Source organism: Juglans microcarpa x Juglans regia, chromosome 3D (genome assembly GCF_004785595.1).
Source record: "Juglans microcarpa x Juglans regia isolate MS1-56 chromosome 3D, Jm3101_v1.0, whole genome shotgun sequence".
Lineage (NCBI taxonomy): Eukaryota > Viridiplantae > Streptophyta > Magnoliopsida > Fagales > Juglandaceae > Juglans > Juglans microcarpa x Juglans regia.
In genome coordinates this window covers 658,622-679,595 of record NC_054598.1, presented here as the reverse complement: position 1 = coordinate 679,595, position 20,974 = coordinate 658,622, and the positions used below count along the sequence as shown (strand labels likewise).

The 20,974-nt window shown below is 37.3% G+C and overlaps 2 protein-coding genes and 1 pseudogene across 2 annotated transcripts; all 3 read left to right on the top strand.

The window, feature by feature from the left end:
* Positions 1–1,444: 1,444 nt before the first annotated feature.
* LOC121254135 lies at positions 1,445–9,020 on the top strand (annotated as a pseudogene).
* A 626-nt stretch (positions 9,021–9,646) lies between these two features.
* Positions 9,647–15,381, top strand: LOC121254215 (ceramide synthase LOH2). The gene is made up of 6 exons (XM_041154178.1): positions 9,647–10,067; positions 11,428–11,636; positions 11,818–11,973; positions 13,676–13,861; positions 13,955–14,133; positions 15,037–15,381. The coding sequence occupies exons 1-6, from the start codon at positions 9,951–9,953 to the stop codon at positions 15,054–15,056; spliced, it is 867 nt and encodes a 288-aa protein (XP_041010112.1). The 5' UTR covers positions 9,647–9,950; the 3' UTR covers positions 15,057–15,381.
* Positions 15,382–18,998: 3,617 nt separating this feature from the next.
* Positions 18,999–20,132, top strand: LOC121254216 (ethylene-responsive transcription factor ERF109). The gene has a single exon (XM_041154180.1). The coding sequence runs from the start codon at positions 19,121–19,123 to the stop codon at positions 19,874–19,876; it is 756 nt and encodes a 251-aa protein (XP_041010114.1). The 5' UTR covers positions 18,999–19,120; the 3' UTR covers positions 19,877–20,132.
* Positions 20,133–20,974: the final 842 nt, after the last annotated feature.

Genomic DNA, 20,974 nt, shown 5'->3' with positions numbered 1-20,974 from the left:
ATACATATATGTTTATAACACCACAACAAAAACAAAACAAAACTCATAAACTGACTTGAGAATACAAATCTGTCAAAAAGAAAAAACTAGCACTCAAAACTCAGAAATCTGGCTTAAGTTTAGTGTAGAAACAATTTTTTCCTCAACACCAACATCAGGTAAACTAGCTTGAGCAACTAGTTTTTGCTTTATTTATTCTACTTTTGGAATATATGAATGAGAAACAATTTTTTCCTCGACACCAACATCAGGAACAAAGTTTGCCTTGTGTTTTCTCGACAAGATGTTTTTCAACTGGTTGTTGGTTCTCTTCTTTTGGGCATATAATTTTAATTTATGGGTAAGGTCTATTAGTGATAATAAACAAACAGGAGGTTCTCTACTAAACCTCAGAAATCCTAGACAAGTAAACCCCTTATACTTGAGGTTTGACTACTTTGAATGTTCAGTGAAATACCCATTTATTTTCATTCCCACTCTCTCATACTGCGAAAAGAAAAGTTAAAACTTATCAAAATCATCACAGTTTGCATATAAGACCTTTTTTTTTTGAGTAAACAGATAAGAGAATGGCGGTGCTCATGGTAGGAGCAAGAGACTGCCATAAATTCTGGAACTGCAAGGGAAGTAACCATTGTTGGGAAGATTGTAAAAATCGATACAATGGAAAGGGAATGTGCAACTTATGCACAACACCATTTAAAAGATTGCAACACAGTAGCTAGTAATATGAGGCGAGTTTATGTGTTTTTCGTTCAAAGAGATTCCGATGGTGTTCCCTCTCGAGAAACCAGTCACCGCAACCCCCACTAAACTCTGTAATAAAAAGCATTAAAACTAATTATGCTATACGCAGATCTGACATTTTCAACAATTACAGATCGATGTCTGTAGTTCTTTCCAACTGTGCTTAAACCAAAAAGGAATCCAAAAGGATTTTACCTTCTTCTCGGATTCCTTCTTCTTTTCCGACCTCTGTATCTTGCTCTCCACTGTCGGATCGGATACGCACGGCTGGCTCGCTCTTCACCTTCTCCAAGTACACGGTGGCAAGGATGAGTTGAGAATCTGATGCTACTCCAACTTCCGACCTCGGGCGAGATCTCCCTCTTTCAGAACTGCAGAATGTGAAGTGTGAATCTGATGCTACTCATTATTTCTCGCTTCTTTCTTCTTTCTTCTTCCTTTTTTTCTTTTTCAAAACTGCTAGCTGATGTAACCGAGCCATGTCGGATTAGTGCGCGACGACTGTGCTAATACGACTATACAAAAGCTTGACCCTTGGCAACTCCCAAAGGTCTCAAAATCTGATCACGAACAAGAAGATTTCTCAGAAGAGCCTCTCCTAAGGTCCCCCAGCATCCGCTAAAAAAATGTTCACGCTTCTCTCTCACCCCAGTAAGATTATCACCGAAACTACCATTACAAACTTCAGCAGTGTCCCATGTCATCGTTCTCGGTGCGCTTTCTTTCACCACCCTTGTCCTCTCCCGCCCCTGCATGGCGCAGGACAAGGCACACAGCTACTCCGGCGGTGGCACCGGTTATGGAGGAGTTGGTCCTGGCGAGGCTGGAACCCAGAGTGGAAAAGAGAGAAGGCTACTGGGTGTTGAAGGAGAAGTTCAGGGAAGGTATAAATCCTCAGGAGAAGGTTAAGCTTGAGAAAAGAGCCTATGAAGCTTTTCATGGAAGGCGGAATAGAAGAGTTGGCCAAGATGTCGCTGGAGGAGATTGACAAGGCTAAGGTTACTAAGGTTGATATTGATGTAAGGCTTAAGTGGCTTGGTCTCTTCCATAGGAGAGAGCATCAATGTAAGCTTTATGCTATAATGAAACAGAAATTTGACTTCTTTTTTTAATTAATTATAAAGAAAACAAATTGTTCGACTTAGATTAAGTTGATGGGTTGGATTCCCTTTTATCTGCTTCGTTGCTCGGTATATATTGGAAGGAAAAAGTAATCTGATATATTGTAGACTACTTAATTGATAACCAGAGAAAATCTAATGACAGAAGGAGATCGGCTATTTTGAACCATCCACTTTATTCTTGATGCAATTTGCTTTCGTTGGTGATGATCAGATGGTAGATTTATGATGCGAGTTAAACTACCTAATGGGGTGACAACCAGTGCACAGACTCGATACTTAGCAAGCGTGATTAGAAAATATGGGAAGGATGGGTGTTCAGATGTGACAACCAGGCAAAATTGGCAAATACTTGGAGTGTTACTGCCTGATGTGCCAGAAATACTTGAAGGTCTTGCAGAAGTTGGGTTGACAAGCCTGCAGAGTGGAATGGACGATGTGAGAAATCCTGTTGGGAACCCCCTTTGCAAGCATCGACCCACATGAGATAGTTGATACAACGGCCTTATGCCAGTTTGTTATCACAATTTATCATTGCCAATTCATGCGGTAGCCCGGCCGTCACTAACTTGTGAGTTGCTTTGGCCCCCTAAACAGCATAAATAATACTTTTCCGTTTGTTCTAGTTAAGAGTACCCCCCCCCCCCCCCCCCCCCCCCCCCCCCCCCCCCCCCCCCCCCCAAAAAAAAAAATAATAATAATAATAAAAAATAAATAAATATGCAAGGGAAAGTTCAGGTTGTTTGTTGGGGAGGTTCTTCATGGGGTTGCAACAATCTTTTATCTGTGAAGTCATAGCCTATGTGTGACAAAATTTGATGTGTAGGCTATTGAATGCTGAATAGAGGATCACATTAGGCCAAGAGTGGTGGGTAAAGGTTAGGTATAATTGCATAAGTGACATTTTTAGTAAAGGCTTGTTAATTTGTGTCTGAGCAGGCCAAGGAAGTGGAATGTTTGTGTAGTGGGTTCTCATGATCTTTTTGAGCATCCTCTCGTCAATGATCTTGCCTACATGCCTTCTCTGAAGGATGGAAGGTTCGGTTTCAATCTGCTGGTTGGAGGCTTCTTTAGTACCAAGCGATGTGCCGAGGCAGCCCCTCTTGATGCCTGGGTCTCAGCAGATGACGTGATCCCGTCATAGCAGGATATTCAAAAGTATCATTTACAATTCCAACGTTTCTGATGACACTATAAAATCTGAAAGCATCAGAATTAGTCTTCCTTTTTTTTTTTTTGGTAGCATGCAGTCCTTTTTTTCCCCAATTCTGATTTGTTGATACTATCCACATGATTATTACAAGTAATTTAATTGAATACAGGGAATAGAAGGATTCAGGTCAGAGGTAGTGAAAAGAGTGCCTCAACAAGAGCTGGAGAGAGCTTCTACTGAAGACATAATTCGGAAGCAATGGGAAAGGAGAGAGTATCTTGGCGTTGTTAGACATATTAGCTCCGATAAATCAGCACCTCATAAGATAAATCTGTCACAGCTGTTACCTAGTTGTTGCTGTAGTTATCTAGCGTCCATCCACAGAAGCAAGAAGGTTTTAGTTACGTGGGTCTTCACATTCCTGTAGGTCAGGTCCAAGCAGACGACATGGATGAACTAGCTCGTTTAGCCGACACATGTAAAACTTTATAATGGAAAACAGAGGACTGCATGAAAACTTGTATATATTCTCATTGCTTTCGTATCTTAAAAGAGCTGTACAAAGGGTCTATTTATACACTTCATTTACCCAAGCATAGCTATAACAAACTTAACCAACTTAACTGTATAGCTGTAACAGATTTAACTAACTCAACTGATTATTTACAATTTTAAGATAAAACTTTCTGTTTGGCTTCTAGAGATTGTAATTCTAATTTTTCTATGTGATTTTCTATATTCCAACACCCCCCCTCAAGATGAGAATGTATATTAATCATTCCCATCTTGCGAATAAGGTGATGAAAATTGAGAGATCCGAGAGGCTTAGTTAATATATCTGCTATTTGGAATCTGGAAGGAATATGAATGATTTTTATAAGACCTTCCTGCAGCTTTTCTCGAACTAAATGGCAGTCCAATTGGATATGCTTTGTCCTCTCGTGGTGTACTGGGTTTGATGCAATCTCAGAGGCAGGTTTACTATCCGTGTATAGAAGTGCAGCTTGAGTATGTTCAATGGTTAAATCAGATAACAGGTAATTTAACCATTGAAGTTCACAAGTAGTTGATGCTAATGCTCGATATTCAGACTCTGCAGAGGACCTACTGATTGTGGGTTGTTTCTTTGATTTCCAAGAGATGAGAGAATCTCCTAGAAATATTGCAAAACCAGTGACACTCCTTCTAGTATCAATGCAGCCGCCCCAATCACTGTCTGAGTAAGCCTTTAGATGTAGTGGAGACTTGGCAGATAAGAAAATCCCTTGGCCTGGTGTTGCCTTGATGTATCTAAGAACTCTCTCTGCTGCCTTGAGATGTGAGGTGCTAGGATTGGCCATAAATTGACTCAATGCCTGTACTGAATAAGCAAGATCAGGTCTAGTAATTGTTAGATACAACAATCGACCCACTAGTCTTCTATAAGATGCTGGATCAGATAGAGGGTCTGATGAGTCATTTGCAGTTAATTTCAAGGTTGATTCCATAGGGAAAGCAGCTGGTTTGCATCCAGAAAAACCACTATCATGTAGAATGTCAAGGGCATACTTTCTTTGACATAGAGCAATACCTTTGGCTGACCTAGCTACCTCAATCCCCAAAAAGTACTTCAATTCACCCAAGTCTTTTATTGTAAAAGATTTATGCAAAAAATCCTTCACAGCAGATATAAGTTCTAAGTTGGTGGAAGCAACAATGACATCATCTACATATATCAATAGAGCAATGAAACTATTTTCAGTTTTCTTGATAAAAAGAGATGAATCTGACTTTCCTTGAGTAAAACCAAATTGAAGTAGTGAAGTGGACAGTTTTGAAAACCACTGCCTTGAGGCCTGCTTTAGGCCATATAAACTCTTTTTGAGTTTGCATACTCAAGGGTCATTAGGGGTAGAAAAACCAGGTGGTAGCTGCATATATACCTCTTCATTTAAATCTCCATGCAAAAAAGCATTATTTACATCAAGTTGATGTAAATACCAATTGTTTGATGCGGCTACAGCTAGTAATATTCTCACTGTTGTCATTCTAGCAACAGGTGAAAAAGTATCAAAGAAGTCAAGTCCCTCTTGTTGAGTGTAGCCCTTGGCTACCAATCTAGCTTTGTGTCTGTCCAATGTGCCATCAGCTTTAAATTTTATGCGATAAACCCATTTGCAACCTATTGCCTTTTTGTTAGGAGGCAAAATTGCAAGTTCCCAAGTTTTATTAGTTTCAAGAGCTTTAATTTCATCTGCCATGGCTTGTTGCCATTGAGGTTGTGAGATGGCTTGTTTAAAAGTTCTTGGTTCAGATATAGAAGAGACAGCATGAGCAAAAGCTTTGTGATTGTTGGAAAGTTTAGAATCAGAAATGAAAGAAAGAATTGAATAAGGTTTACCTGAAGAAGGATAGCAAGGAGGTTCATGGACAGCTGAAGAACTTTTAATCAAATTACCACAATAATAATTCTGCAAGTATTGAGGAGAATGCCTAATTCTTTCAGATCTTCTCAAATTTGTAATATTATGAGATGGTAATGAAACAGAATTTTCTGGAGAAGGTGAAGCAGAATTTTCTGTAGAAGGTGAAAGAGAATTTTCTGTGGTAGGACAGTCATATATTTGAGGAGAATTTGGAAAAACAAATGGGATATGGATAGAGTTAGGAATAAATGGAAAAATAGATTCATGAAATGTGACATTTCTAGATATGAAGGTTTTGAGAGTAAGTATATCAAGCACTTTGTATCCTTTTACATTTGGTGGATAACCAAGAAAGATGCATTTTGAAGCTTTAGGTGAAAACTTCCCTCGATTATTTTTTAGTGTGCTTGCAAAACACAAACATCCAAATACTTTGAGATATTTGTAAGTTGGTTGTTTATGGAATAAGAGGTAATATGGTGACTGATTGTTTAAGATTGAAGAAGGGGTACGATTAATGAGATGGGTAGCTGTCAAAACACAATCTGTCCAGTAAGATAGAGGTAAATTGCTTTGAAATAGAAGGGCTCTAGCAACATTTAGTAGGTGTTGATGTTTTCTTTCAACCCTACCATTTTGCTGTGGAGATTCAACACATGATAATTGATGTATTATTCCATGCTCTTGATAGAAAAGAGGCATGTTAAACTCCTGACCATTATCTGTTCGAAGAGTTTGAATATTTGTGTTGAATTGAGTTTGAGCATATTTGATAAAACTGGTAAGTATAGATCTTGTATCAGATTTTGCTTTCATGAGATATAGCCATGTAAAACGACTATGGTCATCTATGATTGTAAGAAAATAGCTATATCCAGAATAAGAGGCTGTAGAAAAGGGACCCCAGATGTCAACATGAACTAACTGGAAATTTTTATTTGATTGACTGTTTGATACAGGATATGGAAGCTTCTTTTGTTTAGCTAAGGGACATATTTCACATACATGATTTTGTGAAACTTTTACAGAAGGGTCAAGATTACTAATTATTTATAATCTTGTAGATGGAATATGTCCTAATCTAAGATGCCATATATGAGGATTGTTATTACATAAATGAACTAAGGCAGTAGAAGAAGGACCAATCGAATCAGGCATTTTTCTTTTATTTAAGGCAGGAAAAGATAAGTGGTATAAACCAGATTTGACTTCAGCAAGCCCAATCATCCTCCATTTGCTCAAGTCCTGCAAAATGCATTTGGATTGAATGAAGAACAATCTAATAGAATTAGCTTTAGTCAATCTTGAAGCAGAAATCAGATTGATATTGAAAGAAGGAACAAACAGTGCATTTTGGAGGATTATATCAGGAGAAAGTTTAACATTTCCAGAAAAAATGATGGGAACAGATTGTCCATTTGGTAAATGGACTTTAGAAGGTTTGCTAAGTAAGTTTTTAGAATCAAATAGATGAGGAGAACATATCATATGATCTGTTGCTCCTGTGTCAAGAATCCAAGTATAGGAATTCTTTGAAAAGGAAACAATATTAGCTGAAGAATAAGATATACCTGAAGTGGAGACAACATTAGCTGTGGAATCAGTGTTAATATTGGAATTGGATAGGCTATTTGCTAGGGTAAGCAGATTTTTGATTTGCTCTTGAGAAAATATCATATTGGGAATACTTGAATATTGTTCTAATGAAGATGCATTGTTTGCAATGGGTTGTGCATATGATGAATTTCCAGATTGCATATTGAGTGATCTTTTCCCTTTAGGACCTTTCCATCCAGGAGGATATCCAATGAGTTGAAAACATTTGTCTGCAAGATGGCCAGAATAGCCACAATGAGAACAAACCAAATCTGTTTTCCCTTTTTGCTTCGTGTATCTAGCACCAGCAGATGATTGTCTTTGAGGTTGAGCAGCAATCATGGCATGAGAATCCAAGGAAATTCCAATACTGTTAGACAGAGACCTTTGACTTTCTTCTTGTAGTAACAAAGAAAATACTTTACTCATTGATGGTAGGGGAGATTGAAGGAGTAATTGACTTCTGATGGCTGAGTATGAATCATGTAATCCAACCAAGAATTTTATCACATAATCAGACTGTTGTCGATCTGTGAGATTCTTGAGAATACTGCAGGTGCACCTACCAAGATTTCCACATTTACAACTCGGAATAGGTCTATAGCTGATATATTCATCCCACAAGGTTTTAAAATCACTGAAATATTCAGTAACAGTTTTAGAACCTTGAGAAATGGAACTGAGGGATTTTTCAAGAGAGAAAACTCTCGGACCATCACTTCTAAGATATCTTGTCTTTAGTTCCTCCCAAATGTCCAAAGCAGTTGTAAAGTAAAGAAGACTGCCACGGATTTCTTTGGAAATTGAGTTCATTAACCATGAGAGCACTAGATTATTTGCTCTTAGCCAAGCAATTCGAAGTCTAGAATCAGTATCAATTCTAGGTTGAAGTAAAGTTCAATCAATAAAGGAGATTTTATTCTTGACAGTGAGTGCAATTGAAATTGATCGACTCCACGCAATATAGTTCTCACCTGTAAAGATTTCAGATACAAGAAGTGCTCCTGGATTGTCAGAAGGATGAAGATAGTATTGGCTCGAGGAATCATCACAAGGATTCGGCATAGGAGGATTAGCCATAGAAGCTCTCTCAGAAGGAGTTTCAGAGTTTTCCATAAAAGCAAGAAACAGAAAAAAAATGTCAAGAAGCAAGAAGAATGGAAGATTTCAGCGGAAGACTTTTCTTTACTTCTCTGATACCATGTAAAACTTTATAATGGAAAACAGAGGACTGCATGAAAACTTGTATATATTCTCATTGCTTTCGTATCTTAAAAGAGCTGTACAAAGGGTCTATTTATACACTTCATTTACCCAAGCATAGCTATAACAAACTTAACCAACTTAACTGTATAGCTGTAACAGATTTAACTAACTCAACTGATTATTTACAATTTTAAGATAAAACTTTCTGTTTGGCTTCTAGAGATTGTAATTCTAATTTTTCTATGTGATTTTCTATATTCCAACAACACATATGGCGCCGGTGAACTCCGGCTCACTGTGGAGCAAAACATCATAATTCCCAACATTGAGAACTCAAAACTCAAAGCGTTACTCAGAGAGCCTTTATTGAAAGACAGGTTTTCACCAGAGCCGCCTCTTCTCATGAAAGGTTTGGCGGCATGCACTGGCAACCAATTTTGTGGGCAAGCCATTATAGAGACGAAGGCGAGGGCTTTGAAGGTGACTAAGGAAGTCGAAAGGCAAGTGGCAGTGACTCGGCCGGTCAGGATGCACTGGACTGGCTGTCCAGATAGTTGTGGGCAGGTACAAGTGGCTGATATTGGTTTCATGGGGTGCATGGCGAGGGATGAAAAGGGGAAGCCTTGTGAAGGTGTAGTTGTTTATTTGGGAGGCAGGATTGGGAGTGACTCACATTTAGGAGACCTTTACGAGAAGGGTGTTCCTTGCAAGGACTTGGTACCATTGGTTGTGGACATTCTGATTAAACAATTTGGAGCTGTAGCAAGGGAGCGGGAAGAGAGGGAGGATTGACTCTTCATACAATGCGGATATACAATTTTGGAATTAATGCTTACATTTATGTAATTGTGGCTTTCATGGTTTAAACGGTTTACTTTTATTATTTGAACCTTTTATTCTTTAAAAAATATTCTCTGAGAATGTTACACTAAATAGTTATTAGTTTTGCTTGTGGGAGGTTAAAGACTCGACCATGATCCAAAATTTCTAGAACAGTTAGATACTAATTTGGTTAACTCTCAAGATCATAATATTCTACCACACTTTTAAATCTGATGTTCATGGCAGTCTATTCTATCGATACTAATCCGATGGTAACCATTTCTCTACCCTCAACATCGTAACATGGGAGGTGAAATTGATATTTCTGGTTTTGAGTTTTGTGGGAGGAATAGCCATTTACAAGAATAAATAAAATAAAAGAAGACTGAAACAAAATAAAATTTAAAGCCTTTCTACACATCATCTTTACACAATACTTGATTTTTTTATTATTATTATTACTAAATAAAAATAATTATTTTACTCATCATACATACATCACATATTTAATAAGAAAAAAAATAAAAAATTACGTGTGGTGTTTGATATAGCGCTGATAAATAGAAAGAAGCAAGAATGCGCTCATTTTAATTTGAGGGCTTGTTTGGGATGCTAATCTTATCTCATTTCAAAACTCCTTATAAAAAACTTCCTCCTCCCTGCTTTTCGTTGCCACTTGCCACTCTCTCTCTCAATTAGGAATAGCAGAGTCCTTCGTGCTATCTTCATTGTCAAAATTAGGGCTAAACATTTAGATCTGGGGAAGTATCAGATAGAGGATTATCCCATCCAATTCTTGCTTATCGGTTGCTGATCTCGATGTGTATATCGAGCTCCTTGATGATTGATTCTCTTATTCATGCTTCTCTCTGAAACTCTGTTTAGGACGCGGACTCTTTCATGGACTCGATCTGGAGCCACAATGACGCGCCGCACGCCTGGAATTTCGTCGTCGCTCTATACTTTGCCCTCGGCTTCGTCGCCCTCAGGTTCTTCCTCGATAGATTCATCTTCCAAGTAAGGTTCTTGCTGTATCTCTTTTGCCCCCATAGCATTTTTTTGTGAGCTTCTTTATGCTTGTGCAATTTTGTGATTCATTTTTATGGCTATTTTTAGTTTGGCGTTTGGTTGATTAGAAAATTGTGGAAAGGAAAAGTAACTTCCAGAACATATCGGTTTTGTTCGATTAATTCGGTTTCGAGAAATTGGAAAATGTACCCTTGAATGTGCTGAATTGTGCTTTATTAGGTTAGGTTGAGTGGATCTTGGATTTTATTAGCAAAGAATAGGTTCGTTTAGTTGCTGAAACTTATTCAAATGCATTACATCCAACATAGGCATGCATGAGCTGCTCAAGAATTTAAATAGACGGTCACTACAATTGTTAAGAAGGGGAAGAACATAACTGTTATCCAAGAACGTTGACGAAAGGCATTGATGCTGGTTTGAAATTTTTGATTGAGCATGTCATGGGCTCTGTCATTCATGGAGACAAGCTTGCACTTAGCAGTTGCAATCGATGCCATTTTTTTCTGCCAGGGATTTTTTTGGGCATCATATATTTAAGGTTCCTATTTCTGTGGTGAAGGGTTTATTTATCTTGATCGATGATTAGCTGGTCAAGGTTCAAGCTGCGAAAGTTTTAGTGTCATTTATCTGAAAGAATGGCTCTTTACTTTTGTCATTAGATTGGTTGTTGATTAAACTAGAAGGTGTTGAAGCCCTGAAATTTATTAGAACTATTTAAGAGAGGAAAAAGAAAAGGGTTTATTCTGTTGCTGAAATGTTCCATTACGAGCCCAATTATGTATAATTAATGTATTCTTGAATTTTCACATAACATAAAACGTGTGCTTTGCCTCTATTATCCCCCCCCCCCCCCCCCCCCCCCCAATGTTCTCTGCTTGATTTCCATGTCAAAATATGTCTTTGCTCACAAGCATGCATGTTGCTGATGTTATACAATTTATTTAAGTGTCATGTTTCTTCATTTCAATCTTATTTTTGTCATTAACAAATTTCCATTAAAAGTCTCTTTATCGTTTTGATAGAACAGTAACTCTGTTGACAGTATGAGAGACATTTGCATTTGAAATCATTATTTTCTTTTTGAAGTCTTCCAACCTTTTGAGAAATGATTGTCCTTGATGAATCTCATACTAATGAGTAAGCTTCTTCACTTATTACTATAAGGGAAAGCAAAAGTCATGTGAGCTAGTGTTGATAGTTTTGGGTATTTCTGATGCTCTCTGTATCAATCTCCCTTCTTTTTTGTTAACAGAAAAAACAAACAAGAAACAAAACAAAAGGACAAGACATTTCAACGCTCTTGTTTCATTAGTGTTATTTTAGTTATTCTTTACGTATTTTCTTTCAGAGGTTGGCCATATGGTTGTTGAGTAATGGAGCTGTTCCATTGAAACTTGATGAAGCAACCCGTGCAAAGATTGTAAAATGCTCGGAATCAATGTGGAAGCTAACATACTATGCTACTGTTGAAGCATGCATTATCAACATTACTTACCATGAGCCATGGTTTAGGGATACAAAAGGATTCTTTAGAGGCTGGCCAAATCAGGAACTACTGTGAGTATTTCTCATGCTTGGACATTACTGCAACGGATCACATTCCTTTTCATATGATTTAATGACTAACATGCTTGTGTTTTTGTTCACAATTAGTCAAACTTGTAAAACGAGAGAAAAAATACATGTCTATTTACATGTTATAAATATTCTAAACTGACTGTTTCATTTCATATTCCAGTCTTCCCTTGAGGCTTTTCTATATGTGCCAATGTGGATTCTACATCTACAGCATTGCAGCCCTTCTTACTTGGGAGACTCGACGGAAGGATTTCTCAGTAATGATGTCTCATCATGTAATTACTGTTGCCCTGATTGGGTACTCATATATAACAAGGTATTATTTCAGTTTTATAGTCACTAATATGTAACCTAATTTTTTGGGGGATTTTTGTTTTGTCTGTGCTGTAACTATTAGATCTCCTTTGTTGGCATAGAGCTTTCTTGATTTCTACTAATTTCCCACGACACAAGTCTAACCGGTTGTGCCCATAAAGATGTTCAGCATTACTTTTCTTACACCTTCAGTAATGGTTTTGAATATATAAAATCCAAATATTAATTCTATATTTGGAATTCTTAATGTTTTATTATTCAGTGATAGACTACTTACAAAACATATTTTAAGAATTTCTCTAGTTAAATGATGGGATTTTACTTCATTTTGAGATGGAAAGCTTTGCAAATGAAATGCTCTACTAGATTACCCGGTTGAGCATATTATTGAATTTGAGTATCTTAATTATGCGAAGAGCAGATGTATTTCAAAATCAGAGCACGTTTGCTTACCAAACTTATTGTTCCAACACCTGTATTTTAAATAGTGTAATATTTGTTATGGAGGTTATCTCTAGGCCTTTTACACGCATCAACCATAATCAATATCTTGTTATTATTCCTTCGATGTTTCCTCAAGTTTGGTGGACTGTTTGCTGAGTGATAATGAAGATGTTTTTTTGAACATTCAACAATAAGCAGCAGTTTGCTTCTCACTACAAGGAAATTATTAACACAGTTGCCATGGCGATTATATTTTTTTTTTTATAGGTAATCAAGAAGTTTTATTCATAGAAGTAGGCAAAGCCCAAGTACACAGGGAGTATACATGAGAATAACCTAATTAGAGTTTACAATCGAAAGGAGAAGATCATGGACATTTAGCCCATTACAAACATTGGCCCCCACCGAAGTTTTAAAAAAGAAAACTTTAAGTTCATCCATTGTTCTTTGGCAGTCTTCGAAGCTTCTGTCATTTCTTTCCTGTCAAATACACCAACACATACATATAAGAACCATTTTCCAGATTGCTGCCACTTGGCGATTAGATATATTATTGCGCTAAGAGTAGCTAACAGTTCACGGTACTTGGTTACATTTTCTTAACTGTCTTGGGCATTTATTCCGTCATTGTCACACTCCTTGTGTTACATGGGCATGCTAAAAGTGGTAGGGTTATGCTCTTGTTACTTGTACATGGTGTCTCAAGTTTTTGAGTAGATCCACTGTTTTCTGCAGAAGTTAGCTTTATATTGTGTTTATGATTTATTATTATTATTATTATTGCGGAAAGATTAGCCAAGTTCCATTCAATTGCATCTTTCGTATAGTTGTTGTTTGCTGTGTTAGGCAATATGTAGCAGTTTGGCAGTCTCTATGTTTGATAAAGAACGTCCATGATTACTTTCTTATAACTTGTTTACATATTCTTTCTGGCATCACATTCATGACCCGTCTTAATATCACAAATACATTAGAAAAGCACCCTTATAGCTATGCTGAACTAAAACGATCCATTATTAAGGATTCTCTGGTTGCCACTTTTAGGTGCATAGGTCTACATTAACAAACTTTTTGTGTAAGAGAACTTCTAAGTGTGAAAATCTTAGCCCTTGAGAGTTATGTCTGTTATTTTAGCTTTGTCTGCCATATTGCTTTGTGGTTTTCATATAAGAGTAGGTTGATTAAAGTAAGCAATATTTATAGTAATGTTAACATGGAAATATGCAGTGAGAGAATAGTTCATAAATTTTCTATTTCAGATTTTTCCGAATCGGCTCAATTGTCCTCGCCCTGCATGATGCGAGCGATATATTCATGGAAGCTGCCAAGGTTTTTAAATATTCGGAGAAGGAGCTTGCAGCAAGTGTCTTCTTTGGATTCTTTGCCATTTCATGGCTCATTCTGCGGCTAATATACTTTCCTATTTGGGTTATAAGAGCATCAAGGTTTGCCCTCATGGTAAAATGATTTTAATTGCCATATTTGGCTTTAGTGGTCCTGTTACTTATCTATCTATCTTTACTATTGGCATTTCCCAGCTATGATCTTTGTGAGTTCTTGAAGCTATCGGAGGCCTATCCTACATTAATGTACTACGTATTCAATACAATGTTGCTTTCGCTACTTGTGTTTCACATATACTGGTGGGTACTCATATGCTCAATGATCTGGAGACAGTTGAAAAATAGAGGAAAAGTTGGAGAAGATATAAGATCTGGTATGCCATTCATTGCTTTAATATTACTATCTAGTACTTGTCAGGAAGAAGTTATTCAAGAAATTGTTTTATTATTCAATGACCATTTATGCCAAAAAATTTGCTCTCTCTCTCTCTCTCTCTCTCTCTCATATGCTTTGACATGGGTGAATATCCGGAGTAAAAATGTGAAGGAAAAATTTATCAATTGAATGTTTAGACAAATATCTATCATGGAGAACCCAGAATGAAGCTCTCAGTCTACAAGTTTATCTTGTGCATATGAGGTTTCCCCTTCATCACTTAACTCTCCCAAACTATCAGCTATTTTACAATGTGACCTTCAGCAGCTAACACCCCGATTCAAAATGCACCTCTCAGGTCTGAAATGTGTGTTATACCCTTACCTGAAAATGAAAAGTCCGAAGTATCATTGTACATTCCTGTTTATAGATCAAAAAGGGGGAAGGTTGGACATTTCAGTTTTGGAGGACACGTTGTAAAAGGGGAGTAGTGATTTTTTTTGGAGGTGTGGGGTTGGGTTCAGGGGATGAGGTAACTTGTCCTCATGTCAAAATTATCCTAAAACTCCCGGTGCTCTTATATTTGTATAACCATCACCATTGGATGTATAAAAATGAAATGGAATGGGGCAATGAATGCCTGTGTCCTACAAAAGTAGCTATCTACACAATTATTGTTACCTTGCTACTAATTACTCAAGGAGCCACTGAGAAATATAGGTAGGGATTATCTTGAAAGCATCATGGTCCCGCCAATAATATTGGTTGAATGATGGAAAACAAGATGCATTTGAGAGAAGAGTCATTATAATATTCAATATATCTTATTTCCTCTGTAATCCAAAGTAGTAATTTAATTTTTATTTTCTCACGGAGTAATTTAAATTTATCTTTAATACAGATTCTGAGGACGATGAATAGGTGGAAGATTTTGTTCAGGTTTTCAAGCTCTCATTGATGATGTAAAACACCTGGGAAATTATTTTTGTCATGCTTTGTATGTTTGTCTTTGACCTCAATTGGAAGGGGTATGAAACTCGTCAATTTCTAATTTTCCTTCTATTATTCTTGGGGTATAGTTGAGGACGTAGGACCATTAAGCACATCTCTTTTTGATATCTCTTTGGTGTATAAACGATAGGCAATTCCTGTATAATTGTTTTCTTTAGAATTTTTTTACTAGCCCAGAATGAACGGAGAAATGAAGAAGATCCCAGAATGAACAGAGAAACGAACTTTTCGTGTCCTTTTCCTGCTTGTGTGTAGCTACTCTTGTATTACTGTAATGGCTTTAGCATGAGTGGAAAATTACATTGCTAGGAGAAATTCTTTCAGTTTATGACACGATTCAAAGTGGATCCAATTATAATTTACTTTGATTAGTTGTTTTTGAAGTATTGACTTGTATATGATTTGAATGCTCCTTACATCCTTATTGATCCAAAAAAGAATGGTTCCTAAAATTCAAGAGTAATGCTACTATACCCCTTATCAAAGTGAGTGGTATAAATCAGATCTATAAATACAATATAGGGTAATTTAGGCTCGGTTTAGATTGAAAAACACTCTTATCCATCTCATCTCATTTTATCCTTACAACTAATTTGGATTCTAAACTCATCTTTTATAAAATTTCAATACAAAATATAATAAATAATTTAATTTTTTTAAATATCAAAATAATAATAATATTAAAAAATAATATTATAACAATATTTTTTCATCTCAACTCAAATCAACATTAATTTTAATTTTAGACTACGCGTCTTTCCTTTTTTGGTTGGGTCTTTTTGTTCTGTGGGGCAGGTATTTACTGTGAACCTTCTCACTCGGTTCGAGTCACTTTCAATCTCGAACTTCCTGAGGCCCAAATAGTCTTTAGCTTTTCTGTCAAGTTTAATGTTTTACAAGTAGAAAATAAATTATTTATAAAACTATTTATTGACACTTTAAATAAATTTAGCATATGAAAAAATCTGTTATATCTGCTACTAGAAAATTATTTTTTATTTTAAAATTTTATTTTTTATAATTATAATAAATTTGACAATAAATAATTATAGAGTTCCTCTTCGGAACAGCCAGTCTGCACTTATGAGTATGACAGCCCCCAATTAAAATTAGACACGTAAGAAAAATACAAACTACAAAAGGCCTCATCTGATTAAACCCATCTAAGATGTCAACACTCCCCTTCACTCGTACATGCCAAAGAACCCAGAGCTTCTGATCATTGTAGCCGAAGAGGAACTTGCTCTCGACGATGGAGAAAATTTTGTAGTTAAGCTTGTTGGTGTAGATGCTCGGTTCCTGCATTTTCGACGAATTTGAACCCATTTGCTCGAAGACTCTTTTTTTTTTTTTTTTTTTAGAGATTTAAAAGGATTACAGACATTGGGGTAAAAGGATGAACCAGTCAACAAGCTTGAACATCTAGTAACTTGAGTAGCACAAACAAAGCTCATTTCATGTTGACAAAAGACGGAAACCAAATTAAACCTCTAATTCACCTCAACATTGGAATAGTTGACAAATTGATCTTTGCATAGTCACCAAGGAATATATATTTGATGGGTCATACTAGTATTTGGTGGTTGGTAAATACAGTAAATGGTGAAAACTACCTTGTTCCTCAGCTTCAGGCTTCCACCGAGAGATGCTTCAAGATGTTCTAGAATAGTCTGCAGCAGCACTGAGGGAATAAACCATACCAGCCACCCCAACTACCTGTGTCCAGCTACGTGTCCTAGCAGCAACAGCTACCCCTGCTACAACACCCGCAACCAAACCATTCACCACATTGAAAGCCGAATTTACCAACCGACTTTGCTACAAAGGAAGCACGAGCAACTCTGGTAAGTCATTTCTGACGAGCATCGTGCAGATCCATACACAAGCCCTATATTGCGCCAGCCATTCTGACGCGGAGGATGGAGTCAACGACGATGAGTACTGAATTTCTAGGGATGGGTCTTTGGTGGAAGAGGGAGATGTCAAGGGGATGACGAAGGATTGGGTGTTGAAGAATTTCTTATCAACTGTAGTCAGGCACACAAGAGGTAAAGTGGAGGAGTTACGTGGCAATAGTTTATTGGAGGTATGTTATTTGGATATCAGATCTACCGGTAGGAAGGTTTTCTCATAATTATATAGTACATACTAATTTATAATTAGCAGAGTTGTTCATAGCTAGATGAAAAGTTATAAGAGATGAGGAAATTAATTGGAGACAGATGCTTTAATTATGTCTTGAAGCCTGCCATTGCGGTTTGATCAGACCAGAAAACAAAACCAAAAGACGAACGAGAAAACATTTAATAAATAAATAACAACGATAAAAGATGCAACTGAATTAGCAGCTACCTTTTTGGTATTAGATGATGAACAGAAAGTAGATCAGGAATGGTCTGAAATGCTAACAATTGCTTTAGAGCCAGAAGAAACATTTGTTGAGAGCTTTAATTTCTTAATTCGATCAATTGCCCACAATCAGGATGAATTGGCTTTTCTTCTTCTGTTCGTTTCATATATAAACTAATTATTACTAGTATAAATCTTATCATTTATAATTTAGTGGCAGTTTTATGATCACACCACTTTAGGTTACGTTTGAATGTTAATATCATCTCAAATGATCTATAAATGGTATCGAAAAATTAATTAATAACAATTAACTGTTTTTGTAAATAGTAATTAAATAGGTTGAGACGATTCCACAGGAATCTATCATTATTAACTACTTGTTGTTCCACATTAATTAGGACCGATCGAGCTGCCTACAACTCACAATAAAGCAGGGAATTAATTTTTTTTTTTTTTTTTTATACGAAGCTGAGTTGATCCTTAATTTAGAATTAGGTCGACTCCAACTCCAGCCGTAGATTGTCAACCTCGATTCTCAGTTTGACATTTTGATATCTGCATGTCAACTCCGTTTCCACGTTTTGTCAACTCGCTTTGTCATTTTGTTCCACTTCCTTTTGACTTTTTCTAATATATATCACCTGGACAAGGTACCCTTTCGTTACTCGGGGGGGCTGAATACTTGACCTTTTCAACTCCCAACTTCCAAAGCAACGCGACGTCGTCTGATAAGCCTACCAGGTTACCTCTATTCCATATAATTCAAGAGAGGTATGTGCTACTCTCACAGAGGGGTCAACCAAAACAACCACAGAATATTAAATAAATATTTATGAACATGATAACTAGAATAAATAATAAAATTAATAAAGGATGATTAAATGTGAAAGTACAAGTTCTGTATCCGCGGAACGAAGGCCAGCAGGGTGACGCAAAATTAAAAGAGTAATGATAAATATACAATATTTTATATAACAGTTTTTACAAAATATTATAAAATAAGGATATTTTTATAAAATAATATTAACTTTATAAGATACTTTATAAAAATTTTTTTTTTTTTTAAATATTGTTGTATAAAATGTTATAAAAAATATTGTATTTTATCCATTTCCAAATTAAATAGTGGAGCCGTCAAACAAGCTATCCATTAAAAACGTCCCATCGGATGAATCGAATATATGTTTTTTTTTTATAAAAGGAAAATCAGTTTATACGCGCAAGTCCAAAGTCCAACAGTTTCTGCAACAACCCATCTTTATTTTCCGTCAAATACTCCGCGTGTGTTCCATCACTTTTTTGCCATGTCACCCTCCCTCTCTCCCACGTCACTCCCCACACAATCAAATATCAATGTATGATCCGGTCCACTTATCGCTTGTAACTTATATTTCAATTCCCCCATGTGCAGTCCCACACACCCCTCAAAAACCGTGTGTTAACGGTGTGCCAGCTGCGAGCCACGTCAGTCTCTTCTCTCATATATATGTACCCACAAACCTGGTTCCCCCCTCCAGACAGATTCAGCGTTCGAAACATTTACAGACAGCATAGCGACTTTCCATAATCCACTGAAGGCTTCCCCTACTGCCACTCTCACACACACGCACCCACGAACAGACATGCTGGATAAGTCCAGCTTTAAGAGACCCAAACTCACTGAATCTCCAACGAGTCACCAACCTGCGCGCCGCCTTACCTCCGAGCAGGAGCTCTCCGTCATGGTCGCCGCCCTCACCAACGTCGTCTCCGGCTCTTCTTCTACTACTACCACGTCTGCCTCCACTTTCGACTACTCCATGGTCCCGATCGTCTTCCACCCTCCGCCTTCCTCCTATTCCGACACTTGTCAAGTCTGCCACATCAGTGGTTGTCTCGGTTGCGACTACTTTTCCCCGCCGGCGGGTAAGGTTCAGGAACAGGTGGAGGATAAGAAGAAAGCGAAAGTGGGAGTGTCGAAGAGAAGGGCGACGAAGAACTACAGGGGTGTCAGGCAGAGGCCGTGGGGCAAATGGGCCGCGGAGATCCGAGACCCGAGGCGGGCGACCCGTGTCTGGCTTGGCACCTTCAACACAGCCGAGGAGGCCGCGCGGGCCTACGACAAGGCCGCCATCGATTTCCGCGGACCGCGCGCGAAGCTCAACTTTCAGTTTCCGGATTACACGACGTTTGGAGAGGGCAGTTCGGAATGCACGTCGTCGGATCAGCATCAGACAACTTCGAGAGGTGCTTCTGATAGTTCGGCCGGAGTCGGAATTGAAATCGGGAAGGGAAATGAGTTCTGGGAAAGCATTGGAGACGAGGACATTCAGAAGTGGATGATGACGATGGATTTTACCGGGGACTCCTCCGAATCGGCCGCTACCGGAACTGAATGAATGCGGGCTCCTACTTCTTCTTTCTACTTCACTAAAGTGAGTAATAATAATTCAGCTGTGGGAGCACCCAACTAATTAGTTAAACTTTCGTGGAAATGATTTGGGGTTAGATTAATTTGTACAATTAATTAAATTCCTTCTCTGTTTTCATGTTGTGAGGGAATCAGAAAAAACCTGGTTGTATTGTAATTGTCTTGTTTTTTTGGGAATATTATATCCAAAAAGAATGACCAAACAAATATCCACATTTCTTTTATTTTCTTCTGTTTCTAGCAGCAAGAAAATGAACTTAAATATCTTTTACTGCATCTCTGATCGGATGTTTGGCAGCCGGGAAAACCTGGGGAAGGAGGAGATCAGAGTCCACACCCACACGGGCCACAGAAAAAGACCACTGGGTGCCATAAAAGTAGGGACCGTGTGTCCAACACGATGTTTGAGAGAATTGTTGATGTTGCCACGATACCAAAGGAGATTTGCTCTGGCCACGTGTAATAGTACAGCGTGTGCGTCTCTCATCTCGATTCTTGAGTAAAATCTAATCGATGTCTAATTAGCACATTTAGCATGTGCTCAATAAATCACGTGTGAATTTGGAGATTGTTATAAATAAAGCTAAACAGGCAAAAAAGGTATAATAATGATGAATTGATGATGACATATGTGAAGACGTGAGAGAGAGAGAGAGAGAGATTACAAAGGAGAGTTTTATAGTGGAGTAGAGAAAATGCTGGGAACTGATTTCTTGCATAGATTAGGAGTATAAAATAATGACGGGTTATTAGAGCGCGTAAGAATGGAATTTAAATATTATATACATTTAACCACACGTGATTAATCTGTTAATACGATTTCTTTTCACTAGAGCTGATCAATTCAAGCAAGACGGCGAGTTTTATTAGGTAAGATGCCATTCATTTTTCTATTTAATTTTTTGAACGATAAATATTTTAAGAAAGCCTTATACTATACACATCTATTTAATCAACATGTGATTTATCATTTTATTTAAATAAACACATATTTAAACATTAAGACAGAAAGATAAAAATAATAAATCACATATTGATTAAATATATGTGTGATGTAAAATTTACA

Coding starts and splice junctions, on each gene's coding strand:
- LOC121254215 (XM_041154178.1), top strand. CDS start 9,951: ATGGACTCGATCTGGAGCCACAATGACGCGCCGCACGCCTGGAATTTC. Junction 11,974..13,675: donor GGGTACTCATATATAACAAG/GTATTATTTCAG, acceptor TTTCTATTTCAG/ATTTTTCCGAATCGGCTCAA. Junction 14,134..15,036: donor TGGAGAAGATATAAGATCTG/GTATGCCATTCA, acceptor TCTTTAATACAG/ATTCTGAGGACGATGAATAG.
- LOC121254216 (XM_041154180.1), top strand. CDS start 19,121: ATGCTGGATAAGTCCAGCTTTAAGAGACCCAAACTCACTGAATCTCCA.